The sequence below is a fragment of the Prosopis cineraria genome, unplaced genomic scaffold (assembly GCF_029017545.1).
Source record: "Prosopis cineraria cultivar Desert tree isolate PC_DT_omini unplaced genomic scaffold, ASM2901754v1 PC437, whole genome shotgun sequence".
Taxonomy (NCBI): Eukaryota; Viridiplantae; Streptophyta; class Magnoliopsida; order Fabales; family Fabaceae; genus Prosopis; species Prosopis cineraria.
In genome coordinates this window covers 9,067-33,567 of record NW_026555762.1, presented here as the reverse complement: position 1 = coordinate 33,567, position 24,501 = coordinate 9,067, and the positions used below count along the sequence as shown (strand labels likewise).

The window sequence follows — 24,501 nt, the reverse complement described above, 5'->3', positions numbered from 1 at the left end:
TTCAATGTGGGAACTCAAATCTACTCACACTTAAAAAAAAAAAAAGTGCATATACACAAATCCTTTCTATAGTTAGGGCTAATTTCATTTTGTGACTCAAATGTGAGCAATACAAGCTTCCAAATCTTGAACAAAAGCCTGCATCTGATACTATTTGAACAAGAAGCAATTGCTCAAAAACATAATGATGGAATAATTGGTGATGAGCAACTAAAAAACACTACATCTTAATTTAAAATCTAGAAACTCAAGTTGTTGAGTCTCATTTATTATATGTCATAAACTTAACTTTATCTAATGAGACTTCTAACATCAATTCAAATCCATTCACACAACCAAATACTTTGCATTACGTTTTTGTTGCCAAGGAGCAAAGTATTTGAACGAGGATGGAATTGTCATGAAAATGCCAGAAGACGGAAAAAGAGGAAGCAGAATGAGGGTGGGAAGCTTCATTTCGTCTCAACCAAATATTATGAGATGATGACAAGTCTGATGATATATTCATCAAAGGTTGGAGAGATCAAAGAATCTACGAGCCACTGTGACATATCTGAGATATGCAAGCAATCCACTTCTAATGACAGTACTCAAAACGAAATTACCTTTGTAAAGCTACAGTGGATGAAAATATTATTCGAAATTTCCGTGGCATCGCTGAAAACATTTAAGTTGTGACAATCATGACATTTAATTGAGGGCAGAATTAAAAAAAAAAAACTAAAATACTCTTGTAGACATTAAACTGAACACAACAGATTATTTTAGTCTTTAAAAAAATAAGTTGCTGAGACCTCAAAATTTTCCATTAGCATGTGGTAAGAAGGCAGGTTAAATCATTTTCATGAAATTTTCTTTCTCTGGAAAAGAGAGTTGTTTCACACGTAACATTTCAAAATTCAGATTTTCTCTCTTCCTTCTTTCTTTCTAGTTCTCAAGTTCTTGAATAAATCAAACAGCATTTTTTATGTTAGAAAAATCTAATGTGAAGGAAAGACAATTGATGGAACATAGTCAAGCAAAAACTTCATACTAAAAATAATTAACGGCCACACCAATAATATTTAGTCATCACCAACATATATAATGAAATATAATAAATTTATATTTAGTCATGCTAGAAATCAACAGTAAAATATAATCATCACCAACATATATAATGGAATCACAATAAATTTATAGGTAAATTCCACTGTGAAAAATTCAGATATTGATATGCAGATAATATATGCTATATGTGATTAATTCTAAATAATTGCCTTCAATCACCATACATAGATGTTAAAGAAAGATGAACAGAACAAATAGATTCTCTTACATTATTGTAAGATATAATACATGCACTCTTATTATATTCTTCTATTTTTGTTTTATTATCTGAAATACCAACTTTAACATCTTCCATGTTAATTTTGAATTCTAAGGCAAGGCCTTATTAAAAGTTCAAAATTGTTTCTGTAAATACAAGGGATATGTATTAATTAAATGGCTAATTTTTCCAGAAAATTTCATGATTGAGCATCAATTAATCAAGTTGAGATTGAAAAAGTCAAAGGATGTAAACTAAAACAAAGGAACGACCAAAAATAAAGGAGAGCCAACAATATGTGTTCCAATATAGTAATAATATATTTTAATTAATTTTGATTCACACATTTTAATGCTACAAAAAAGGACAATACATGGCCAAATGGTTGGCCCTTTTGAGGTCATCTTCCCTGTAAAGGATTGAAGGAAAGCTAGTATGTAGCAGAGGAAAGGGAAGAAATTAAGAATTAGGAAGAGTGGATAGAAAAATAAAAATTATAGAGAAATTATTTTTTAAAAAAAAATATCTCCTCTTCTGTTTCCTTACATCTTTAATTTTCCCTTCCCTCTTTAACATTACCTCTTACCTTTAACAACACTGTATACTATCAACACAGGTAATTAACACCATTTTTTCTTCATACTTATCATATATTTATATTTGTATTGTATTATCTTTGTATTTTGCGTTCACAATTGTTCCTTGTTTACTTATTCTCTTCCATTGTTTTCCTTCATATGTGATTTGGGACAGGGATTCAATCTAACCGAAAAAGAGATTATCCCCTACATCAGAAAAACCAAGGGACAAATTAACCCCAAAAAAAAAAAAATCAATGAGAATTTGCTAATAGTGCTATAATCACAAGTTCTATTCATGAAAATTGGGTTTTTTTTTTTTTATGTTCACTCAAATGATTTCTCTAAGTATTTCAAGAGCAGCAAGAACTTAATATGGTGAATCCACAGAAAAAGCTGAGAGAAAAGTATACAGAGTATGAAATTCATGCTGAAGAATCATGAAGCCGCTTAAAGGAGCTTTATCATCTTCTTCAGTCCTTAGATTAGGCTGAATTTTTAAATTGTGTATAGAAAGAATAAAAGAAGTACGCAAAGAAAGTATGAAGATTAATGGCAATATCTTCCATGAATCAAAAACAAAACAAGATTATTTTCATCTCTAGACCAATGTTGACAAGTTTTGAACTAATCATTTTCAGGTGATAACGACATCAGAAACTTAATTGACCACCCAAAAGGATAGAAAAAATGGCTCCAAGCAAGATCAAGAAAGCCTTAGGGGCAATGAAGGATCAGACAACCATAAGTCTAGCAAAAGTAGGAAGCAGTACCTCACTTGCAGACCTTGAAGTTGCCATAGTGAAGGCCACAAGGCACAATGAGCATCCTGCAGAAGAGAAGTACATCAGAGAAATCCTCAGCTTAACTTGCTACTCTCGTACCTACATCAGCGCCTGCGTCGCCACGCTCTCCAAACGCCTCAACAAAACTCGGAACTGGACCGTGGCCATGAAAACCCTCATCCTCATGCAAAGGCTTCTCTATGAAGGTGATCCTGCATATGAGCAGGAGATCTTCTTCTCAACTCGTCGAGGAACTCGTATTCTAAACATGTCTGATTTTCGTGACCATGGCAAGTCAAACTCATGGGACTTCTCTGCGTTTGTTCGCACATATGCACTATACTTGGATGAGAGGCTTGAGTATAGGATGCAGAATCGGCGAGGAAAGAGGAGCACATTTGGATGTGATGAAGAAGAAGATGAAAACAGAGACAAAGACAAAGAGAAACAGAAAGAAAAGGATAAAGAATCAGTTATGAGATCCACGCCAATACGTGACATGAAGACAGAACAAATCTTTTCAAGGATGCAGCATTTGCAGTTGCTACTTGAGCGCTTTTTAGCTTGCCGTCCCACAGGTTAGTATTCATCAGAGCCCTCCATTTTTTAACTATTTTAGATTTAGATCTCTATGGATCATCCAGCAGAGAGCCTTAATTCAGATTGGATGTCAAAACTTTGTGCAGTTAAAGTTAAGATTCACGAGAACATATACGTTACTATAATACAACTAGCTAGAAGAAATCTCATGTTCCTTTCAATTTAACAGGAGCTGCAAAAACCCATAGAATTGTGATAGTGTCTTTGTACCCCATTGTGAAGGACAGCTTCCAGATATACAGTGACATAACAGAAATACTCAGTAATTTACTCGATCGATTCGAAGACTTGGAGATCCAAGACTGCATTAAAGTCTATGACATTTCCTGCCGTGTCGGAAAGCAGTTCGATGAGCTAGACTTGTTCTACTGCTGGTGCAAGAGTACAGGCATTGCAAGGTCTTCAGAGTACCCACAAATTGAGAAGATCACATCAAAGCAGCTAGATTTTATGGATGAATATATCAAAGAACAGTCAGCTTTAGCACAAGGCAAGACGGCTAAAGTAGAAGAGAAGGATGAACAAGAAGAAGAAGAAGAAGAAGAAGCTGAAGTTCAAGAACCAGAAGAGGATGTGAATGCAATAAAAGCACTACCACCTCCAGAGGAGGAACTAAAGGTTGAAGAAGTGATTGAAGAACCAATCAAAGAAGAACCTAAAGAGCAAGAACAAAAAGAAGCTGATTTGCTACATCTAGGAGATGACATACCTACCACAGGAGAACAAGGAGATAAGCTTGCCTTGGCCTTGTTTGATGGTGCTGCACCAGCAACAGCAAGTACCAGTCAAGCTCTTCCATGGCATGCTTTTGATGAAGAAGCAGATTGGGAAACAGCATTGGTGCAGTCAACTAGCAAACTACCAAACCAAAAGCCAGCACTGGGAGGTGGATTTGATACACTGTTGCTGGACGGCATGTATAAGCAAGCAGAAGTAAATGCAGCCATGCAAGGACCAGGGTTCGGAGTCACTGGAAGTGCCAGCAGTATGGCGCTCGGGTCAGCAGGGAAGCCGGCAATGCTAGCATTACCGGCACCGCCAACATCTGGAGGTTGTGCAGGTTTTGGGACAGCAAATTCAGATCCATTTGCAGCTTCACTAGGTGTGGCACCTCCATCCTATGTGCAAATGTCAGAGATGGAGAAGAAACAGAGGCTGCTGATGGAGGAACAGGTAATATGGCACCAATATGCAAGAGAAGGCATGCAAGGAGAGGCTACATTGTCAAGGCTAGAACGGAATGCTTACATGGGAGCATGTGCCCAACCTAACCCAGGAAGTAATTGTCGATGAATGTTCTAGCTTTGAGAGTTTTGCTCGGTCCTCTAGGAACTCTTGTTTTCATGTCAAGACCAGGTGCAAAAACATGTCATTTGGATAGTGGCAAGTCACGATTATTAATCCCTAAAATCTAAACAGCTGATTGCAGAAACATGACAAAATTAAATCATTGAGGGGGAATGAATCGTCCCAAAATTGCTTCAAAGACTGTTCCAAGATAAACATGGGGAAAAGCTTCAGAAGCGTCATAGGACATTGGAGTCCCGGAGTGGTTGTTCATTGTTGTACAGAATAACCGACATTAATTCAAGTTATAAATGCATGGTCCACACTCGAGAAATGATAAACAACATACAAGCTTCCCAGGAGGCCACTTATTTACCAAATTCATCAAAATTTACAAGAGTTATCGCCTTTTTTTTTTTTTGAGGCAGCCGAATTACAAACTGCACCATAAAGATCCAATTACAGCAAGTTTTAGGCAACTAATTATTGCACAAATCAATCTCTCATTTGTTGGGTGTTCCAACTTTTGAAGGGTGACAAACTTGTTATTGAACAACATCAGCTTCAATATCAACCAAAAAGTTTCAAACTTACAAATAGAGTGAGAAAATATGAATTGAAAAACTGACTTCCCAAATGTAATATCAGTGAGAAAGACTGACGATTCGATCCAAGGATTTTGTTCACACGAATCAAAAATAGAAGAGGAAAATAAAACAGAATGAATTAATTAATAATATAAAAAGATATGAAAGACCTGGAAGCAATAAACTAATATTAGCGATAGCAATCCTCCAACACGAGATAATTTTCATGAATAGCATATAGCTAATAGATATCCAAAGAGAAACAAAATATTCCAAACGTTTTGAACATCCGAAATGAGAACATAGCTACGCAAATTGAAGACAACATTGACACTATAAATCCTATTTTTGAAACTAGAACAGAGAAGTTCCCTTCCCCTTCTTATCCCCTCCAATCTCAAAGTGCTTGCATCTCTGCAGAACAAATTAAAATAATCAGTCAGTGATATACGACATGACAGAAAAGATAACACATTTGAAATATGCCATGTTTGATATGCTAACCTTAATAGGATGTTGAGATACGTGTTTGCAACCCTGGCATTGCAGCCTCAAGACAATCTTCTTGGTGGTTTTAGCCTATTCAAACAAAAGTAATTGACCACAGGAAATTAAAACTAGTTCCCAATAACATGACCTACATTAACATCTTGGAGATTCAGTGTTGTTGATCGAAACAGGAAGACAGCTTACCTTCTTGTGGAACACAGGCTTTGTCTGTCCACCATAACCTGATTGTTTACGGTCATAACGGCGCTTTCCCTGAGCTGCAAGGCTATCCTTGCCCTTCTTGTATTGTGTGACCTTGTGCAGGGTGTGTTTCCTGCACTCCTTACTCTTGCAGTAAGTCTTCTTGGTCTTTGGTACGTTCACCTACATAACAACATACTTGTAACATTTACCAATAAAGAATATCAAAATGATACATCTCACAAATTAGTCCGGAAATCAGATCCCTAGAGTTTCAGTATTGACCTAAACTTCAAAAAAAAAAATCAGCACAGATGAATTCCACGAAAATAAACGGATATTTACAGGCTACCACTGACAATATATAACACCTACAATCAACAAAAATTGAAAAGGAGCTCAAGAAATTGAAAGAAATCATATACTCATCAACTTAAACCTTGCGGACTGCTATTTTTCCGTAAATAACAAAAGGCAACGAAAAGAAACAACACAAGAAAATAAAAAATCAAGAAGGGAATCACGAATTGCAAATAAAAATGTTGGCTAATTTCATTATAAGAACTACACAGAAGCATATATGAGGTAGTGGTCCAACTGATTCCCTGAGACGAATGATACTGAAGACAGTGAAAGAAAAAGCGAACAAGACGGCGAACAAGATGAAGAAGAAGGCGGTTACCATGGTGCCGATCAACCCTGAGCTCGGCGCCGCTAAGGAGTGAAGAAGACAAGACGCGAGGGTTACCAGGTTTTTATTAATAGAAAGATAGAGAGATGTTGGTGTAGGGTTAGGAGCGATAGTTCAGGCCCATGGGGCCTTGGGCCCACATTTAAGTCCAACAAATGTCGAAATCTAAAGTTTTTATAAATGAGAAACTCAAATAATAATTTTTTTTCAGTTGAACTGATATTTCATATTTTAAAAGAATATAAGATTAATATAAATGATATTAATTTTTTAAAAAAACCAGATAATTTTTTTAAATTTTAATATTTATGTTTTTAAAGATAACTTTGATCTTATATTTGATCAGATAAACTTATTCAAAATTTTTAGTGTACAATAAATTGGAGAATTCTATGTAGCCCAACTTTGTTGAGAAAATTTTTCAGTAAATTTTAATACTATGAAAGAGAGGTTTGAATTAGGTCTAGCAAAAACCATTGATTCCTCATAACATTGCGAATTAAAGTCTGAATACTTGCTAGAAAGGCGCCCATCCATGCCCGACCATTCTTTAGATAGAATTATCTTTAGAAAAAAATACTTATGATCAATCAAAAAAGAGTTAATATACAATTTGGACTCTAAATTATAAGTCAAGAAGCAATTGAACTTTAAACTTTAAAAAAGTACATTTTAAACTTTAAACAATTAAAATTGAGACAAATTTACCCCGATTATTAACTTTTAACAAATATTCTATCAAATTCATTTAAAAAAAAATTATACTTTATGCGCTAATTTGATAAAAGTTTGTTGAAAGTTAACGATAGGAATAAAATTACCTCAATTTTAATTATTTAAAGTTTAGAATGTACCTTTTAAAGGTTTAGAATTTAAATTATCCCTCGACCTATAATTTAGTATTTAAATTGCATATTAACTCATAAATAAATAAATAAATAAATATTTAGTCTGCTCTATTTTAGCTAAATTTAAATAATATTTATTTAAATAACTCATTATTAAGGAAATGTATGTAAAAATTTTGAAAATAAAATAAAATTATATACCGTTTAAAAATTTAAGACGATATATTTGTAATTTACTCTCTGAATTAAATGAATATTTTTTGTTTTCAACTATGAGTGTATTAATAGTTTTAATAAAAAATAAGATTTGTTAAATCGATTTTCACCATTTAATGCTAGTTAAGGGCAACTTTGTTTAAACATTTTTCATGAAAGAAATATTTTTAAAAAAATTTTTGTAAAATTTTATGATGTTTGTTTAATTTTTTAAAAATAAAAAATAAATTTCGGATTTATTTTAAAAAATTATTTTAAGTAGTTTCTAAAAATAATTTGATGTCGTGGATAAGAAAAAATTCATAATAATGTAAAGATACCCGAAGATATAATAAAAGTTTAAAATAACTAAATAATAATAAATTTTTATTAGTATAACTAATTCTATCTGCTTTTCATAAAATTTCTATAAAATAAATTCTTTTTACAAAATCTATAATCTCTGGCAAAAAAAATCTATAATCTATTTAAATTTTACTTATTTTTTAATCTTAAAACAAACGCGCCGCTAAAAACTACAGGCTCATTTTGAATAGATTCATAATTGGTAAGATGTTGCCTTCTTGGCCGAAACGAATGGTTGCATTTTATCCCCTATGGACGAAGAATTCTATTCAAATGATTCTGAATTTTACTAATCTTTACCTATTGTAATTACCGTCGCAATGGTACTATAGTTCTACCTTAAGATTTTATGAAGTTAGAAGATGTGAGAGTTGTGGGGTTTACATTAAAATATATGAGGTGTGGGCTACGTGGAGCCATAAACAACATACAAAAATTTTTAATTTATACTTTTCTAAAACCATAACATATGATATTTTCTAGAAGTTCATTTGATTTGAAAATTAAATTAAAATATTATATATATATATATATAAATATTAATTATACTTTTATCTTACAATTTCTTTAATTTCTATTATAGGACTCCTTTTAAAAAGAATTTGTTGGTTTTTAACATAAGGTGGTTGATAGAATATTAATCACATTTTTACAATATTATCCATATTTAAACTGATTAATTATGAGAGAAGATATAATGTAAATTTAAAAATTTTCATTTAAAAATTTATAACATTATTTGTCTATCTTCTTTTCTATCGAAATTATTAAAATGTCACTTTCATTCTATTCTTATCCATTTCCCTAAATTAATGTCCCGTGCATTGCTTGGGTGTAATATCTAATGAACAGGTGTATCCAGAGGTAGACTTCTTGGCAGTTCTTCAGACCCCCCCCCCCCCAAAAAAAAAAAAAGTGAAGCTAAGTTGAAATTAATTCTAGAGAAATTCTTCATGGTAGAACTGTTAAACTGGGTGATTGCAGATAGGCTAAGCAAATGTGCATACTCGCCAGCCCTTGCTCGTCATATATACAACTGCTAGTATAGTTCACTTATTTCTTGATCATATGATTTATGCCACACGGAGCACCAACTTTTTACAAAGCCCATGAGAGATCCTACTACTGTAAGCTCATTGAGGCAAGAGCTCAAGTCCAAAACAACGAATTCAACCTAGTCTAACATCTGCCTATCGACGTAATGCACAATGTGATGGACCAGTTGAAGAGGTTGTTAGGAGACTCACCTCATTTGTGTGCTTTGGAGAGTAAGCTGTAGAGTTTCTCTGATTTTTCTTCACTTCTTCACAAAAACAGATCAACCCCAAATAGAGCCAGCAAAAGAAGTCTTTGATTTTGAATGAGTTTTAAAACTGCGTACAAGTACGAACAACATCTTCAATATCCAATGGCAAGAGCTCATCACCAAATTTGTCAGGCAACCGGAGATCCCCTTGTGGAGATGCCCAGTTTCATTCCTACACAAACCAAGGTCTCAGTGATCTAGCGCTATTTGCTAGGAGGTCTTCATCAATCGCTATTGAATCTGCAGGCCAACAAAAAGAAAGGACAGAGATGTCATTTCACTTATTTTCCGAAGATTAACACAGGAAATTATCAATCTTCTCAGAAAGCTAAGATCTCAGGCCAAGTAATAATTAAGCCCACTGATTACACATGCAAGATAAATAAATAAAGAAAGGAGTTGGACGTGTAAACCATTTGGAGATTAAACCAATCAGAATAGAGAATTGAGGCACAGCAGTAATGCCTTTGGTTGTCCCGTTCATATGTAATACAACTGAAGAAGCAAATGATATAGTTCAGCTCCCTTTATAGACTAGACTTCATGAAATTTCTGCAATTGTTGAGGCATAGGCAATTTAAACAAAACCAGCTCTACGCGTTTGAAATGTGCCAAGATCATCACATCTCACATTGCAGGACACTTTAAATCTTGTCATATCATCGTGTCCTTATCCAAACTTAGTCTCTAACACTAAAACTCAGTCAAAGATTTAATATCCACTGCTGTGCCCCCACCTCTATTCTTGTAAAAGAACGCACCAATTACATTTCCTTAAAAACTAATGATACAATGAACTGAATGGATCAGATGAGAAATAAGAAATTACATTAAATAACAAGAGCATGTGCAAGAGGATTGGAGGAGAACATGGCTTTACAATTAAGGTTTGTCGTTGGTATTTTTTCTTAACCTAATGACTGGCACAAGCAATTCATATCAGACCAAAAATCTGAAGAGAATCTTCAAAATAAGTAAAATAAATTAATTTTGTGCACAAGATTTATTGATGACTGGCTCGTAGATCATGCTAAAACTGCACAAAAATTATGATTAGGGAAAGAAAAATAAAGATCAGGAATATTTTCTACAATAAAAATTTATAAATAATTAATGAAGAATTATTAAATGAAAATAGTGAAGCATTATCACAGTATTAAAACCAACCTTTCAAAAACACAGATTACAGTGCTTCCGCCAAACGAGAATATCCAAACTGCAATTTAAGCAAATGAAATGTCAATTAGCAGGAGAAACGAAAGATGGAAGGGGGGAAAAAGAGACCAATCTGTCTCTCGAATACCTCGTCTCCTTCTTGACATATTCACCCTTCTTTTTAGTAAAAGTGATGCTACCGACCATTGTAGCTCCTATTGCAACAAATGCCACCTGAATCCAGATCACATGAATATATATTGAGCGTCAAATACAATTCAGGGTCAAAGTAGTAATATGCATAAATGGGTGCGAAAGTAGCTCTCTCAAAAAAATTTCAGGAACTTTGCAAACCGTCTAAAGCACATCAGAAAAAACTGAAAGAATAGGCCAGTAAAAAAAAAAAAAGGACTAAATACTTAAATCAGTATACAGGAAAGACCCTGTAAAGCTTAAAATATAAAACAAGAGTAATGTTGACTTGTGAGCAGTGAAGAATTTCAGAAACTAACGACTGAAACGTCATATTTTATTCATGGTTGAAGAAAATTATATAGAGAAGCGGATGACAGATGCCACTCTTCCCCTGAAAACAGCCACAATCAAGGCAGCAACATCCTAGGATCTAGAAAAGGAAAAACACTGTTGACAACCCACTCTAAATGATCACATCAGGCAACAACAAAAAATGCAACAAGAACAGAGAAACAAATACATTATAGAAGACATTATCAAGGCCTGATTGCTAACACATAAAAAGAAAATGAATAAGAAAATAAATAAGTTGATTCTGATGCTAAAACCCATGTGATAAAGAATGCTGATCAGAAAATGAATAACTATTGCAAAATAGAAAAGGACAAGACTAAGCATCATTGAGTCTTTAAAAGTTTGCTCCCCATGACGTAATCTATCAGAAAAACTAATAGCTAATGCCTAAATACTGTAACTTAATTGTTTTCAAACAGGGAAAATCATTACAAACCCGCAACATGTAAATAGTTTATTTATTATCACTTTGAAGTTGAAATGCAGCACGATGTAGAGAAGAAAAAGTTGTCAACTATGAAAATGACAAGGAAAATGAATAGGTTGCTCAGATTTGAAGAGGCACAACAGATTACAAATTGTAAAGCAACAAGACAATTACACCAACAAGCCTATCCTAATAAGAGGAGTTGGCTAATGGATATATTTATGTAAGATTTGACAGAGTTTTACATTGACTGTCAAGGACCTAACATAACCCTCTTCTTTATCTAAGCTTTAGACTAGCTATAAAAAAGAAGCAGGGTTCATCATGACAATTTCAAAAACAAAACAATTAAGTTAAATGAGCTAAAGAGGTGATGATTAAATTAATAAAAAATGCAAAAGAAAACAATGATTGCAATCAGAGGCGTGCTGAAGTTGATGATCGTGTTGTCCTTAGTCCTACAATCATCCTTCTCAATCATTTTAGATGTATGCATTCAAGAATATAGACTTATCATAATGAAAATTGACAAACCTTTCCAAAGTCTACAGTTGAAATTATTGAAACAAACACGCTTATTCTCCGTGAAAAACATTGCAGTAATTGCTATTTACAGCAATGGGATTGACCTGTATAAAGGAGAACAGAAGACAAAACAAATTGACAGTGAGATCAAATACCAGGAAAATAGACCAACAAGAATATATGGAAAGGTATATAAATTATCATTTTCCTAAAGTGATTGTCACATACTGTATATAAGCATCCAGGGATATCTACAAATTGCTCAATAGTTCCCGATACTGGCAAGTGGAAACGATGATATCCTGAAAGAAATAGAATTTTATGTCAAAATTTAAGTGACATATAACAGAAATGGAATAAATTTTAAAAAGGCAACCAAAAATACCTGTGGTGCTAGACGAAATACAACAATTGTTCCATCAACAAAAGCAGTAGAAGAAATTTTCATTTCCCAGAAGGCCCCAAACTGAAAACTTCCGACCCTAGAAGTGACAGAAGGTGATCCAGAAATTACTTTCCTCGCCGCCAATCAAAGTGGACAGAATAAAGGACTATAATTATTTAGCAAATCAAAAGTAAAAGGCACCAGAAAGAACTGTAATTACAACAAGCCAGAGGATGTTTACAGGTAACAAATTTGATTGAGCAAACCAAACACTTTGATCTATTACACTTGTTTCTTGTTTTCATGCAAAGACACAGCACAATAACACAAGTAAAGACAGATCATAATCCCATTTTCACACAAATTTCTTCCCTCCTGCGCCAAAGCACTTACAGGAATACCAAAAGGTGCTAGTTCTATAAGCACTAGTATAATGGTCTCAGAAATTGGCTGAAAACTGTTTATATCACAAAGTAAATTGAGTCTAAATAGTATGAATGCGTTATTCGTAGATTTCCAAACACGGAATCTTAATATTAGAAAGAAAGCAACTTTCAAGGATGGAAACATTCCATGTAGAAGAGATAAGGCAAAAAAAAAAATTACCTTAATCCAAAATCTTAAACTATCATCAACTGATTTAAATGCCATTAGACGACAATCGGCAGCACATACAGCAATATCATCACGTTCAATGGAACAAATGGGTCTTGAACCAGGCTTTAGCTCTCTTATAAAAAACTCGTTGAATGTCTGCCCACAAATATTTAAGATATGAATCCTCAAACAAGATATCATACCACCACAAATCCAAAAATAGTTTGCATTAGCAGTTTAAGCATTCAGAATCAAAAATCAATAATTCAATAATTATGTTTATAATAGTTGTAGGAAGCTGCATTGTTTACGAGCTATGAACAGTGCAGTTTATATTGGGCTTCATGCAAATGCGTGTGCCCACTCTAGTTTATAAGTTTTCAATCCAAACTCCTGATACAAACAAAAGTTCATGGAACTAGCGCATTAGAAAAGAAAATGAATTAGTTTTTCTTGTAGAGTCGACTCTACAGGATCCATGGAATAAAAAAAGGGAGAAAAAGCGTGGCGCTGGCAGGTATAAAGGATTCTTGAATAAATAACAAAAGGAAATAAAGCAGTATTACTGAAAACTATAATATCACTTAGACACCATTCCTGGCTTTACAGGGGACAATACAGACATCACCTCAGGAAATAACATTCCATTAATACTTGTTTAGTCTATTAGCAAGGCATGTCAGGTAACAAGATCCATGAAGGGACATGGTACCTGAGGGGTACAAAACAAATTGCTTAGTTAATGGCTGACTGGCGTGGGGAAAAGTAGTAGATGAGAAGTGTGGGACAGCTAGAAGGTGCCATATGAGCACATGAACAGTGACTGACAAATATTTCAGAACATATCAGCCCTGTTTGGTAGGCAGCATTGGAGGGTAGGGATTAGGATTGGAATTGGGTAAGGTATTGGGATTGGGTAATACCACCTTTAACATGTTTGGTAAAAGTTATTCACCAATACTTGGGATTACTCGGTCCCACTTAGGTGGGAACACTAAAACCCACTACCCTCCGGTATTGCAAAATTAATTCTAGGATTGAAATTTTTATGACCAAAATACCCTCCTAAAAAATACCAGGTCTAACTCATCCTCTCATCCTTGACCTCATTGCTTGGACAAGTTCACCTCCATGGATGACTTTGGCGATGACTTCCTCCCTTGCTAGTGACAAGTTCCTCGACATCATATAAAAGGGGATCACTTTATCCTCTTCTCTGCGTTTTTTTTTTTTATTTTTTTTTTTTGCATTCTTCGCCCATCTTTGTAGGTGTTAATCAATCAATGAAGTGGAATCAAGCTAGCAAGTTGATCAGTGCTCTGCATACCAATTTTTTTTTTCTTAGAATTGCTGGGTTGATTTTCCTGCATCACCTTTTTCCTCCCTTGTGTGGCCACCATTCTAGATCTATGCTACTCATTGATTTTGCTGAGTTTCAAAAACTGGGGGAGGGGGGAGAGAGAGGATGTTTTGTGGAGGGGACACGATGATATGGAAGGAAGAAGAAAGAAGATAGATCTGGTTTTTTTTTTTTTTTTAGTTGCAGGGCAGTCATGGAGAAAAGAAGAAGATGAGGATAATCTTGTCTTTTACTTGTATTTTTCGTTTGATTTGAGCCAGACTTTTTTCTTTTTTTTTAATCCTATCACATACCAAACATAATTTTAAATATTATTCTCATGTCCAATCCTATGCCCAATCCCATTCCCAATCTCTTAAAATTCAGTGCTTCATACCAAACAGGGCCATCAGGTACTACAAAAAGTGATACACTGATCCATTGTGGGCCATATGTAACCTGGAAATAATTCTCCATACTTGTTTCTGTTTATAGGAGAATAGGATTATCACTTAGTCAAAATTATCTTTCAGTGTTTTTTTTTCCTTTATTTTTAGCGAGATTGGGTAACTTTTAATTTACCGTTTCCTATTTTTTGGGGGTTAGATTGGCTGACTTGTTGGGGCCAGCATCCTTTATATTATTCTGGTTTTTAGCCATTCAACAAAAGCAAATGTTGGCACTTGCAATGAATCCGACCTTCTTTGAAACTCATCCGTTTTCCCCGAACAGCCCTTTAAGGGGAGATCACTCAAATTTATAATTGAATGTCACAGAAATGAAGGCATCTTTGAATAATAATGATCAATTTTCTTATTCATATATAATATTAAGAAACCAAGAGCTAGCTTAATGAAAAACAGAGATGTAAAATAGTGTTGAGATCAATAATTTCAAGTCACCTGAGTTTATTAATTGATAACTAGAAGCCTCTTGTTTCAAAGCAATTGAGTGATAGAAACAGAAACTAGTGCTTTGCTTCATAAAACTTAAGACAAAAGGAGATATGTGGAGACAAAACACCTTTCACTAAAACATAGTGAAATTGACCACGCAGAGAATCCTTAATATGTAATAGGATCTTCAAATTTACATTGGTGGTTCAGACTAGCTAAGATAGTATTCAGGTTCAACTGCACATCATCAACAAACATACTTAAGAACTTTAGAAAGTATTAGCCCACCTTAAACTTATCCAAAGGTTCCTTGACTTCAGCCAAATTAATTTGATCCTACGACACAATGACACATCATTTATAAGAAGCATGTAATTTCATGCACAAAAAATCCAGTACAAAAACTACAGAACATCAAATTAGATATACCAGGAAGAGCATCCTACTCGATTCACAGAATAATTATAATTACTTTCATAAAACTCTCCCCTTTCCTTCAGTTTCTCATAAGACAAGTTGCATATAATTCATACTAGTTTCAGGTCAATCAAATGTCAGGAGTTGAAACTCAAGTGAAATATCAAATAAAAGGCACAATGGGAAAAAAAGAAATCAAGATAATAGATGAATAGTTTAGTTAAAGCAAGACCATTCAAACAGTGAACATATAGGTAACAATTGAAATTATATATCATTGACTTGTCTCGGTAGTGCTTGTATGTAATGAAGATGGAAAAGTAATGTTACTTCCTATTTCATTGTTTGTTCTTATGGTATATGTTGATGAATTTCTTTCAGTTATTCATAAGCCACATCAATACCAGCTGTAGATCATCTAAATTTCTGGTGAAATATGTTAGAAATGAACATTCTGATCTACTTTAGATCCTACTATTGCCAGGCATTAAGTATGTAGAAGGATAGAAATATCTTTCTTCTTTACAAGACAAAATCTTGAAGTCTAAAGGTAATCATGCAAAGTTTATTGCTGATTTGCTACAGGAAAAAGGCATCAACATACAAGTTACTTGCGTATATGATTTTGTTTACCAAGGTGAAATTCACAAGCAATGGCACCATTTGGCTTCGTACTTGCATCGCCCATTCCCATGACTAAGCAAAATCAAAAAGTTTCCAGCCATAAAGCAGCTCATACCTTAAAAAGTTCAATAAATTTAGGTATATCCGAAGCAGATTCAGGTGAATTCATCTTATTTCCCTGGCTTTCAGAAATTTTTTGCAGGATTTCCTTCACCCTTCAAAAACGAAATCCACCATTTCAAGGCATTACAAAGGATCAAGTGACTCAACACAAAGGAAAGATTTAGAAAGGGGGGGATTAAGAAGCTGCTAGGGATCTAGCGGAGGTAATGCTTCAAAGAAAAGATTTTAAGTAAGTTTGATTGAGTTGGTGAAAGCGCCACGTCTGAAATTAGTGACCCAAGCACATAATGATAATTATTTTTTTCAATTAATTATATTTTTGCTCTTTCTAATGCATTGACAATGCACTGTCTGCCTACAGAAAGTGCCATTTCTGAAATCAGTGACCCAAGTACATAATGATCATCATTTTTTTTCAATTAATTATGTTTTTGCTCTTTCTAATGCACTGACAATGCACTGTCTGACTCCAGAAAGGTCCACAGGATCTAACATTTCGGTCTGGCTTTTTCCCTGTATCACTATCAGTACAGCTAATAACAATCATATGCCACAAAAGAGAGTGGTGACGGGAAGTTGCTAATATAAGTAGCCTGAGTCAGAACAAGAAGGAGAAATGAACCCATACCCACATTTATTAGGCCAAGACCTACTTTTGACTGATAAATGGCTCTCATTGACAAACAATCTTTTTGTCAATTAATTCTTCAACAAGCCGTTTAGTCTTCCGGTCAAATACCTGATGCCAAATAATGGATAAAGAATTATGAGCTTTAAGACTTGACTCAACAACATTGTGAGTATGCATGCCATATGATAGCATGAAAGTACTTAACATGGATGCAAATCATTAAATTCCAACCAAGTTACTCACGCACGCGCGCATAATTCAGTGGTATTATGATCGTTTCAACCTCTCAAAAAAGTTCAGTAAAATTGAGTTTTGTTCACTAACAGAGGTATCTCCATTTTGATAGTTATCTCAAGCCCCTGCATTTGAATTTCTCACAATTGTAAAACGTAAGCATGGCATAAGCTGACAATAGCATGAAAAGTGTGCAAAGATAGACATATCAAAAAATCAGATTGAAAATCTTCCAATTTTGATGCGCCTGTTTTGAGAAAAATCAGTTACTAGCATAGGAGAAAAGTAAAATCCCTAAATGATCCTGTATTTCTCGTCATGACTTGAAATACTTTGACATTATTCGTGAATTGTATCAATGTCAGCAGACTGTTAGGAAAATGAATACCAGAATGTGAGAAGCACTTGATCCTGAGCGTATACCAACGTCATAGGATGAGAAATGGGCCCATTCACTCAGTTTAAAGAGCCACCTAAATAAGTGAGTAATTTGATCATTTCATCATATATAGAATCAAATTTAAAACCAGTGTATATCATACAGAAAAACTATAAATTGACAGTATACAACTGAAAAGTTAAGACTATCTTTGTTCTCTCTTCTACCGTTTCTCATAGTGCTAAATTAGCAGCATGTTCAGAAATTTACCCATATGATGCCTGTTTATCTGTCAAGAATCCTCCAGTCATCACCTGATTTCCAGTCCCCTCGTCAAAACATAGAGTTAAATGAACTACTGTGTTCAGCTTGTCAGAAACCTGAAGAATCTCACCACAAACGGGGCAGCAATTCAATAATGTTTCCCTGCAATACCAGAAAGCAGCAAATTAGAATCAAACAAGCATACACAACACGAAGATAGAATCAACATAAGAGAAGATTTTCATCCACTCCTGGTCCTGGACGACAATTCAAACATGGGAATTAATTAACTTTAAAGAATTTGAGAACAAATAAACAGAAAAATCAAAAAAAAGATTCAAATGTTTTGTTTAGAGAGGTTATTATTGTCAACAGTAGCAACAAAACTTTAAGAGAAATAAATATATAAATGTAATAAAGAGCCAACTAGACTCTTTGTTGGAACATATTATATAAATAGACAAACATATGGTGCTCATGAATAGATGGAAATAAAAATGACAACTATGATTGGATGCATTTGCAGCCAAAGAAACTAATTTGCATGCAACATATATGCATGTATTGTGATTCTTTACTCGTGTTTCCATTAGTAACATAAATAAGGAAACAAATTCCGAAATAATACAAATCCCAGTTCTAGTCTTCCTCACAAGATGCAAAGGAATGACACAATGAAATAAAGATGACTATAGCAATAACAAAAGAATTAATAATTTTAAGCCATTGGACCTAAAAAATGATGGCGAATGGATAAAAATAATGCCAGCAGTCTCATATCAACCATTACTTTTCCTGTTGGAAAGCAAGAAGGTCAGCCAATTCATCCGTGTTAACCATGCCATCCCCATTTTTGTCAGCTGCCTTGAACAGTTCTTCTTTCTATGGCAAAGAAAATAGAATTGCTCAGAGTTAAACATATTCAGACAAAATTAAAGAGTACACTGTAATTACAAAACTAAATATTATATTGTAATGAAGATATTGAATTACATACAATTAAGGAATCAAATTTCTATATAATTATTAACAGTTTTAACGTTCAAAAGGTTACTCTTGTATGCTATTTATACGACCATAGAATCCAAAATCTGAAATTATCTAATAAAAAAAATCTAAATTTAGGTATATAAGCAAAATTAAAGGAATATTCTACAAGCATTGGCATCATAAAATGAAAGTCACATAAGTTGTACTCAAGTGTGATACCTTGACGGATGCTGTTTTATTGCCAAAGGCATCAATTAGGTCAGAAAATTCAGAAAATGAAAGCACACCATCTCCATTACAGTCCTGCACAGCATGTTACCTCTCAGGTTTAAAACTAGACTGTGATAAACTGCTCTCAAAACCCTAAACTAAATATATACAACACTTTCTCTGGCTCACATGATGCATATATTAAAGTTATTCAGCTTGATCAGTTTCCTTTCAAATTATAAGAGCACCCAATAGAGAAAATATGATAAAGGGATGTCATAAGAAATAATTTAAATAATATGGAACAATCTTTTACGTTTAATAGCTACATAAACATGTCCGCAAATGATCAAGTATATCAGTCTCACAAATAATTCGCACTTCAAAGTTACTTTATACCAATGTCCTTGTGCAAGAAAGTGATCAGATCTTTTATCATCATCATTTCTCTTTATATATCCCTCATATGTCTAACTGTCAAACCCGTATTAGGGAAAACTTATCCCAAAAAAAAAAAAAAACCCAACAAGAAAAAGACAGCCACACTTACCACTGTAGATAAAATGCGTTTAACAAAGCCTTTCTCTGTTTCAACAGGATCCTGTTAAATTTTTCTCATAATTGTTACTAATCCTTATCATATTCAAACAAAAACATGGAATATATTATATAATGTATACCTCCACAGAACAAGAAAGAGAAATTTTCCCAACCACTGTATCTGGTGAAGATGGATCAAACAAGTTGAATTCCTCAACGTCAGAATCAGAATCCTGTATAATCATAATAAAAACAAAGAAGCCAATAAATGAACCATTTCAACAGATATGGTTAAAATAGTCAAAATATGGAAGAAAAAAGGAAAAACAATTTTTCTGATAACCAATGAGCCTGAACCCACTGCATGCAAAGTTGAAATAAATGCTGGAAAATTTTTCTGATATATCGGTAGTCAGTATTGCTAATCCCAACTTTGCAGAAGGTGATCACCATTTATTTTATTGAAGTTTATAATATTCAATTAAGATTTTCAAGATGTCATAGTCAAGGCTCGAGTTGGAAAAAGATTTTACGTGTTCAAAATAACATGTCAGCCATAAATATTCCTCACCTGGGTTAGAAATTCAAGCAGATTAATCTCGCAGTATCCAACGAGAGTATTACTTCTTACTCTGTTGGTCTACATAAGGAAAAGAAAAATCATTTGAAATTAGATACAGTGATACACTAACGGAATCACAAAGTAGACAGAAGGAAAAACAATTTCAAAAGTTTGCTTAGGAGAATTATGCAGCATTTCTCTGTCTGTTTAGTATAAGCATGTTTCCAAATCTCTTGGCATAGGATTTCAAATTTCATATATTCAAGACTAGCAATGACTGGATACGCTTATTTTAAGGTAATCCAAATAAAAATAAAAAGGTCAAAGGATCTAATTGCACACCTCAAATACAGAAATCCTAGCAACATGAGGCCCATTCTTTTCCAGAAGAAGTTTTTTTCCCTGTGGAAGAATGAAGAAGTCATGGTGAACAGAAAGCAACCTATTTTCTGAACTACATTATCAAAAGTCAATGGAAATCTGGATCTTCGCCTCATGAAGTAGGGCAAATGAAGTTGAGTAATAATAGTTAACACGTGCTCATACATACATTTCATAAGATATATCTAGAAACTTAAGCTTTTCAATTTTTCATGGCTACCTCAACATCTTCCATATACCCTTCAAATCTTCAACCATAATGACCTAGTGCTCAACAATAAACATTAGAAGGAATTATTTGAATTCATATTCCCTGATACTTTATAAAGGTGAACCATATTATTTTATTGGCAATATTGTTGAAATGATGAGAACATCAAAATCCATAACTTTCTTTTTTGGAAATGAAACCCATAACTTCTATTATTTCTGTAATGACACGTTCCATATTTCATAAAAGAAGGGGAAAAATGAATTTTCATTAGGGAATTGCCTCCTCTTGAATTTGGAAATTGCATATGTAGTATCACATGCTCAAACTTCGTTGAAGATAGTTTTATTTTCCATAACCTTTAATAAAGTTGTTTAATGGGAATTTTATCCCAAAACATACAAGAAGTTACACCAAATTCTGCATTAAATGCTTTACACATGAGTTATTTTCATCGTACAGAAATACATAGTGCCCACAGATAAAATGTTAGACTGTAGCATGTTCCCTTCCAGATGTTCATGTTGCAACTGCTTAATAGGTCTATAATTATATATAATAGTATGAATCTTCTTAAACCTGCTTTTATTCATTACTTAAACACCCATGAAAATGATATCAACACACTTATATGCCATTACTGATAAATTTGCAATGGAAGGTCACTATCTTTCACTGTTGTCCTTATATATATGTGTGTGTGTGTGTGTGTGTGTGTGTGTGTAAATCCTCCAGAAAATCGAAAGACTTGCCAATAAACTAAAAGTAAATGAAATCATGCTCAAACTTTCAATAATTTATGATAGAGACTAGGGTACTCACAGAGTTCCAAACCGGGTTGTCTGTACTGCACCAGCAGTAGAACAAAATGAATACATGAAACAATAATGAAAGGAAAAGTTTCTATTGCTAATAAGAACTAAAATATTGCAAGGAAACCCTTAAATCTAAACACAGGTAAAGAGAGCTATATCGTAAAGATGTACTTATGTATCCTTAAGTAATAGAACCCTATAGGCTTACATCAAAAATTAAAACAATGAAATCCACATATTATTCTCATAAAATTCTAATTGAATAGAGCATCTCATGAAAACAACCTTTTGTAAGTTGTTTTCATTTCAATTAATTGATCTTTTTATAAAATAAAAAAAATTGAGTAGAGTATCTGCCTTTTTACATAATGAATATATACAGCTAAAATGATCAACACAAACCCAGGAGGTTTTTCCAGCACTTAACTGATCGGAAGTGTTTGTGCGGAATGCCTGTTCTCCGAGAGATAGACAAGCAATCCACTTATCCCTGAACTGCATCTCCGCCTGTAACCAAAAGATTCACATTTTACCATTTTTAAATTAAATATATGTGCTTCGTCCGAAGAAACAACAACAACGTGTGCGTGTTTATATTATTAGTTATGAAAAATGCGATACACTTCACATTGTTATGTCCAGTGCTCAGACTTCCCTAGTCTTTTGTAACCACTTCTGTTATCCCCAAAAAATAAGTCTAAAAGCAAACATAAAATTTCAACTCAATTAATTAAACTATTGCATACAACAACGAAAGAAGGGGGGGGGACAGCTTTTCGTTAGAACCTAAGAAGTAAAAGAACCACTGTTAGTGACGTATAAAACGTACGAAATGGAACAAATCTAGAATTTAAAAGCTATTTAAATTGCAGCGTCATAATAACATTTATCAGTTTCACGAGGAGGGGGAGGAGAAAAGTCACCGTACGAGAACCCCCAAAAAAAAAAAAGTGACATCTTATTTTAAAAAACACGAGTTATATGGTCAGTCTTAACAATTGTGGTGTCATTATCACCGGTAACGAGCATGTAATACATATCTGATATCACAAAAGCACTCAATTCAGAATTACCGGTAACAAAAACAAAAAGTGAGACTGAACAAGAGGCTCGTCTTGAGAAAAACGAAGAATGAATTGTAAAACATAAATGGGGAAAAGTGAGAACTAGATTAAAAGGAGATTGATATGGCCAGCCTTAACTAATTACAGCAATTTCACAATTCGTCAACGTCAAACAACCGGAAATGCTCTTAAGAAGGTAAATTGAGCAAGAGAACGCACGCTGATGAGAGTGAGGAGAGCGATTCCGGCGAAGTTATCAGCGGAGATGAGTTTGAGAGAAAAAGAGGAGGAATCAGAGGAGGCATCGCCATTCCTAGGACGGCGATCGTGACGGAAGTGGCGGCCTAGATGAAGACGCTCTTTGAAGCGAGCACGACGCGAGCCTTTATTACTTTCTGAAGAAGAAGAAGAAGAAGACACCTTGGAGTCTCCATTACCCATAGTCGCAGTCTCCGGTTTAGATGCGAGATGATGCTACGGCTGAGTCGGAGATGGTGCTTGGATAGAAGTTTTAGCGATATGCTCGATGGTGTGGTCGGGGACACCCTATGGCATCGTTGACCCCACAGTGGATATTCGCTGTACGCACATTGGCCCTGGAGGACGGAGTGAGACAGCTCTCTCTCTCTCTCTCTCTCTCTATATATATATATATATTTTTTATAAAAGAATGTTTGGAACCAGAGAAGGTGAGCAAACTTTTCGTTGCAGGACACTGGTTGAATGAGGAATTATTTATATCTAGAAGCTACCTCCTTTTCAGTGTCCAATTAACCATTAGCTTCGCCTTCACACCCTCCCTAATTGAATTTTTTTTAGATTAAAAAATTTATAATTAAAATTAATAAATTGAGATTAAGAAAAAAATTAATAAATATAACGTGATTTATATTTTAATTTTTTTTAGAATTTAATTAAAAAAATTAAAATTTGTTTAGATGATTTAAGGTAAAAGTCAATTAAGATGTTTAAGGATAAAAATAAATCTAAATTTTTTTATTTATATTTTTGTTATTAATTAAAAAATAAAAAATATTAAACTTAAAATTATAATTAATAACTAAAAAAATCTTAATATTATAAAAAATATATAATAAAAAAATTTAACTCTAACTATATAATATTATCTGATAAAAAATCAAAATATTTAATTACGAAAAACTAAAAATTTGTTAAAGATGGAGATAACGAAGAGAGAGAAGCAGTGCAAAGGAGAAGGGACGACAGCAACGCACACGGTGGAAGATGAGAAAGCTAGGTGGAAGAGACACGGGATACAGGGAGAAAGTAATCTCACTATTATCAAGGCACTCACAGCACGTCTTTCCCATATGGTGCAATGTTGGTTCAGACTAAAGCCTGAATATGAAGCTGCACAATTTCTAGGATCATACGGCATCAAAGCCTTACCTGACCCAAAGTGTGGTGACTGTGGTTTGTTCCAATATTTCTGACTGAGCATCCGAAGGAGATAGTCTTTCAAATGAACAAACAAGGTGACTGTGATCCAGCTCCATAAGATTGACTTCTTTGTTTGTAGCTAAAACTATTGACTGTTGAGAACAAAGAATATGGTAGTGAACCTGGTTGAGAAGCCAATATCCTTGATCTTCGTAATAGCAGGGCATGTTAGACAATACTCTTAAAAACAATTTCCCATAGAACTTGAAGGAGGAGGAGGAGGAGGGATGAGGTTGACTGCAACTACAACTAGTGAGCCATTTGCTCGTCACCGTGAGTGAGAGTGAGAGAGAGTCCTCAAATTCCAAAAAGAAGGAGAGAGTAGGGAGACCAAGAGTGCAACTGTGTAAGGGATGGAGAGAGTAGAAATTGAGACTTGAGTACGGCTGTGCGAGCAATGCTAACGCTAATATTAATGCAGAAGCGAAGTCTAATGGCTTTGGAAAAAAAGCTCATTCCAACCTCAACTGGGATTGAAAT

At 34.0% G+C, this 24,501-nt stretch overlaps 2 protein-coding genes, 1 long non-coding RNA gene and 1 pseudogene across 3 annotated transcripts; 1 reads left to right on the top strand and 3 right to left on the bottom strand.

Moving 5' to 3' along the window:
* The first annotated feature begins 1,824 nt into the window (after positions 1–1,824).
* Positions 1,825–4,774, top strand: LOC129297103 (putative clathrin assembly protein At1g03050). Its single transcript, XM_054935480.1, has 3 exons — positions 1,825–1,925; positions 2,529–3,250; positions 3,442–4,774. The coding sequence occupies exons 2-3, from the start codon at positions 2,578–2,580 to the stop codon at positions 4,563–4,565; spliced, it is 1,797 nt and encodes a 598-aa protein (XP_054791455.1). The 5' UTR covers positions 1,825–1,925; positions 2,529–2,577; the 3' UTR covers positions 4,566–4,774.
* Positions 4,775–5,313: 539 nt separating this feature from the next.
* LOC129297107 (60S ribosomal protein L44) lies at positions 5,314–6,656 on the bottom strand. The gene is made up of 4 exons (XM_054935481.1): positions 6,519–6,656; positions 5,840–6,019; positions 5,651–5,725; positions 5,314–5,560 (listed from the first exon to the last, which is right to left on the bottom strand). Exons 1-4 carry the CDS (start codon positions 6,519–6,521, stop codon positions 5,501–5,503), a joined length of 318 nt encoding a protein of 105 aa, XP_054791456.1. The 5' UTR covers positions 6,522–6,656; the 3' UTR covers positions 5,314–5,500.
* A 2,206-nt stretch (positions 6,657–8,862) lies between these two features.
* Positions 8,863–12,190, bottom strand: LOC129297106 (uncharacterized). The gene is made up of 2 exons (XR_008590114.1): positions 11,908–12,190; positions 8,863–10,631 (listed from the first exon to the last, which is right to left on the bottom strand). It is a non-coding gene; the product is annotated as an uncharacterized LOC129297106 (long non-coding RNA).
* Positions 12,191–12,229: 39 nt separating this feature from the next.
* On the bottom strand, positions 12,230–23,225 carry LOC129297105 (phosphatidylserine decarboxylase proenzyme 2-like; annotated as a pseudogene).
* Between the last annotated feature and the right edge of the window lie 1,276 nt (positions 23,226–24,501).

Excerpts from the sequence above, each read along its gene's own strand:
- LOC129297107 (XM_054935481.1), bottom strand. Across the intron at positions 5,726-5,839 it reads AGCCTGTGTTCCACAAGAAG|GCTAAAACCACCAAGAAGAT; the intron begins GTAAGCTGTCTT and ends TTGTTTGAATAG. Across the intron at positions 5,561-5,650 it reads TATCTCAACATCCTATTAAG|AGATGCAAGCACTTTGAGAT; the intron begins GTTAGCATATCA and ends TTTGTTCTGCAG.
- LOC129297103 (XM_054935480.1), top strand. The coding sequence starts at position 2,578 with ATGGCTCCAAGCAAGATCAAGAAAGCCTTAGGGGCAATGAAGGATCAG. Across the intron at positions 3,251-3,441 it reads TTTAGCTTGCCGTCCCACAG|GAGCTGCAAAAACCCATAGA; the intron begins GTTAGTATTCAT and ends TCAATTTAACAG.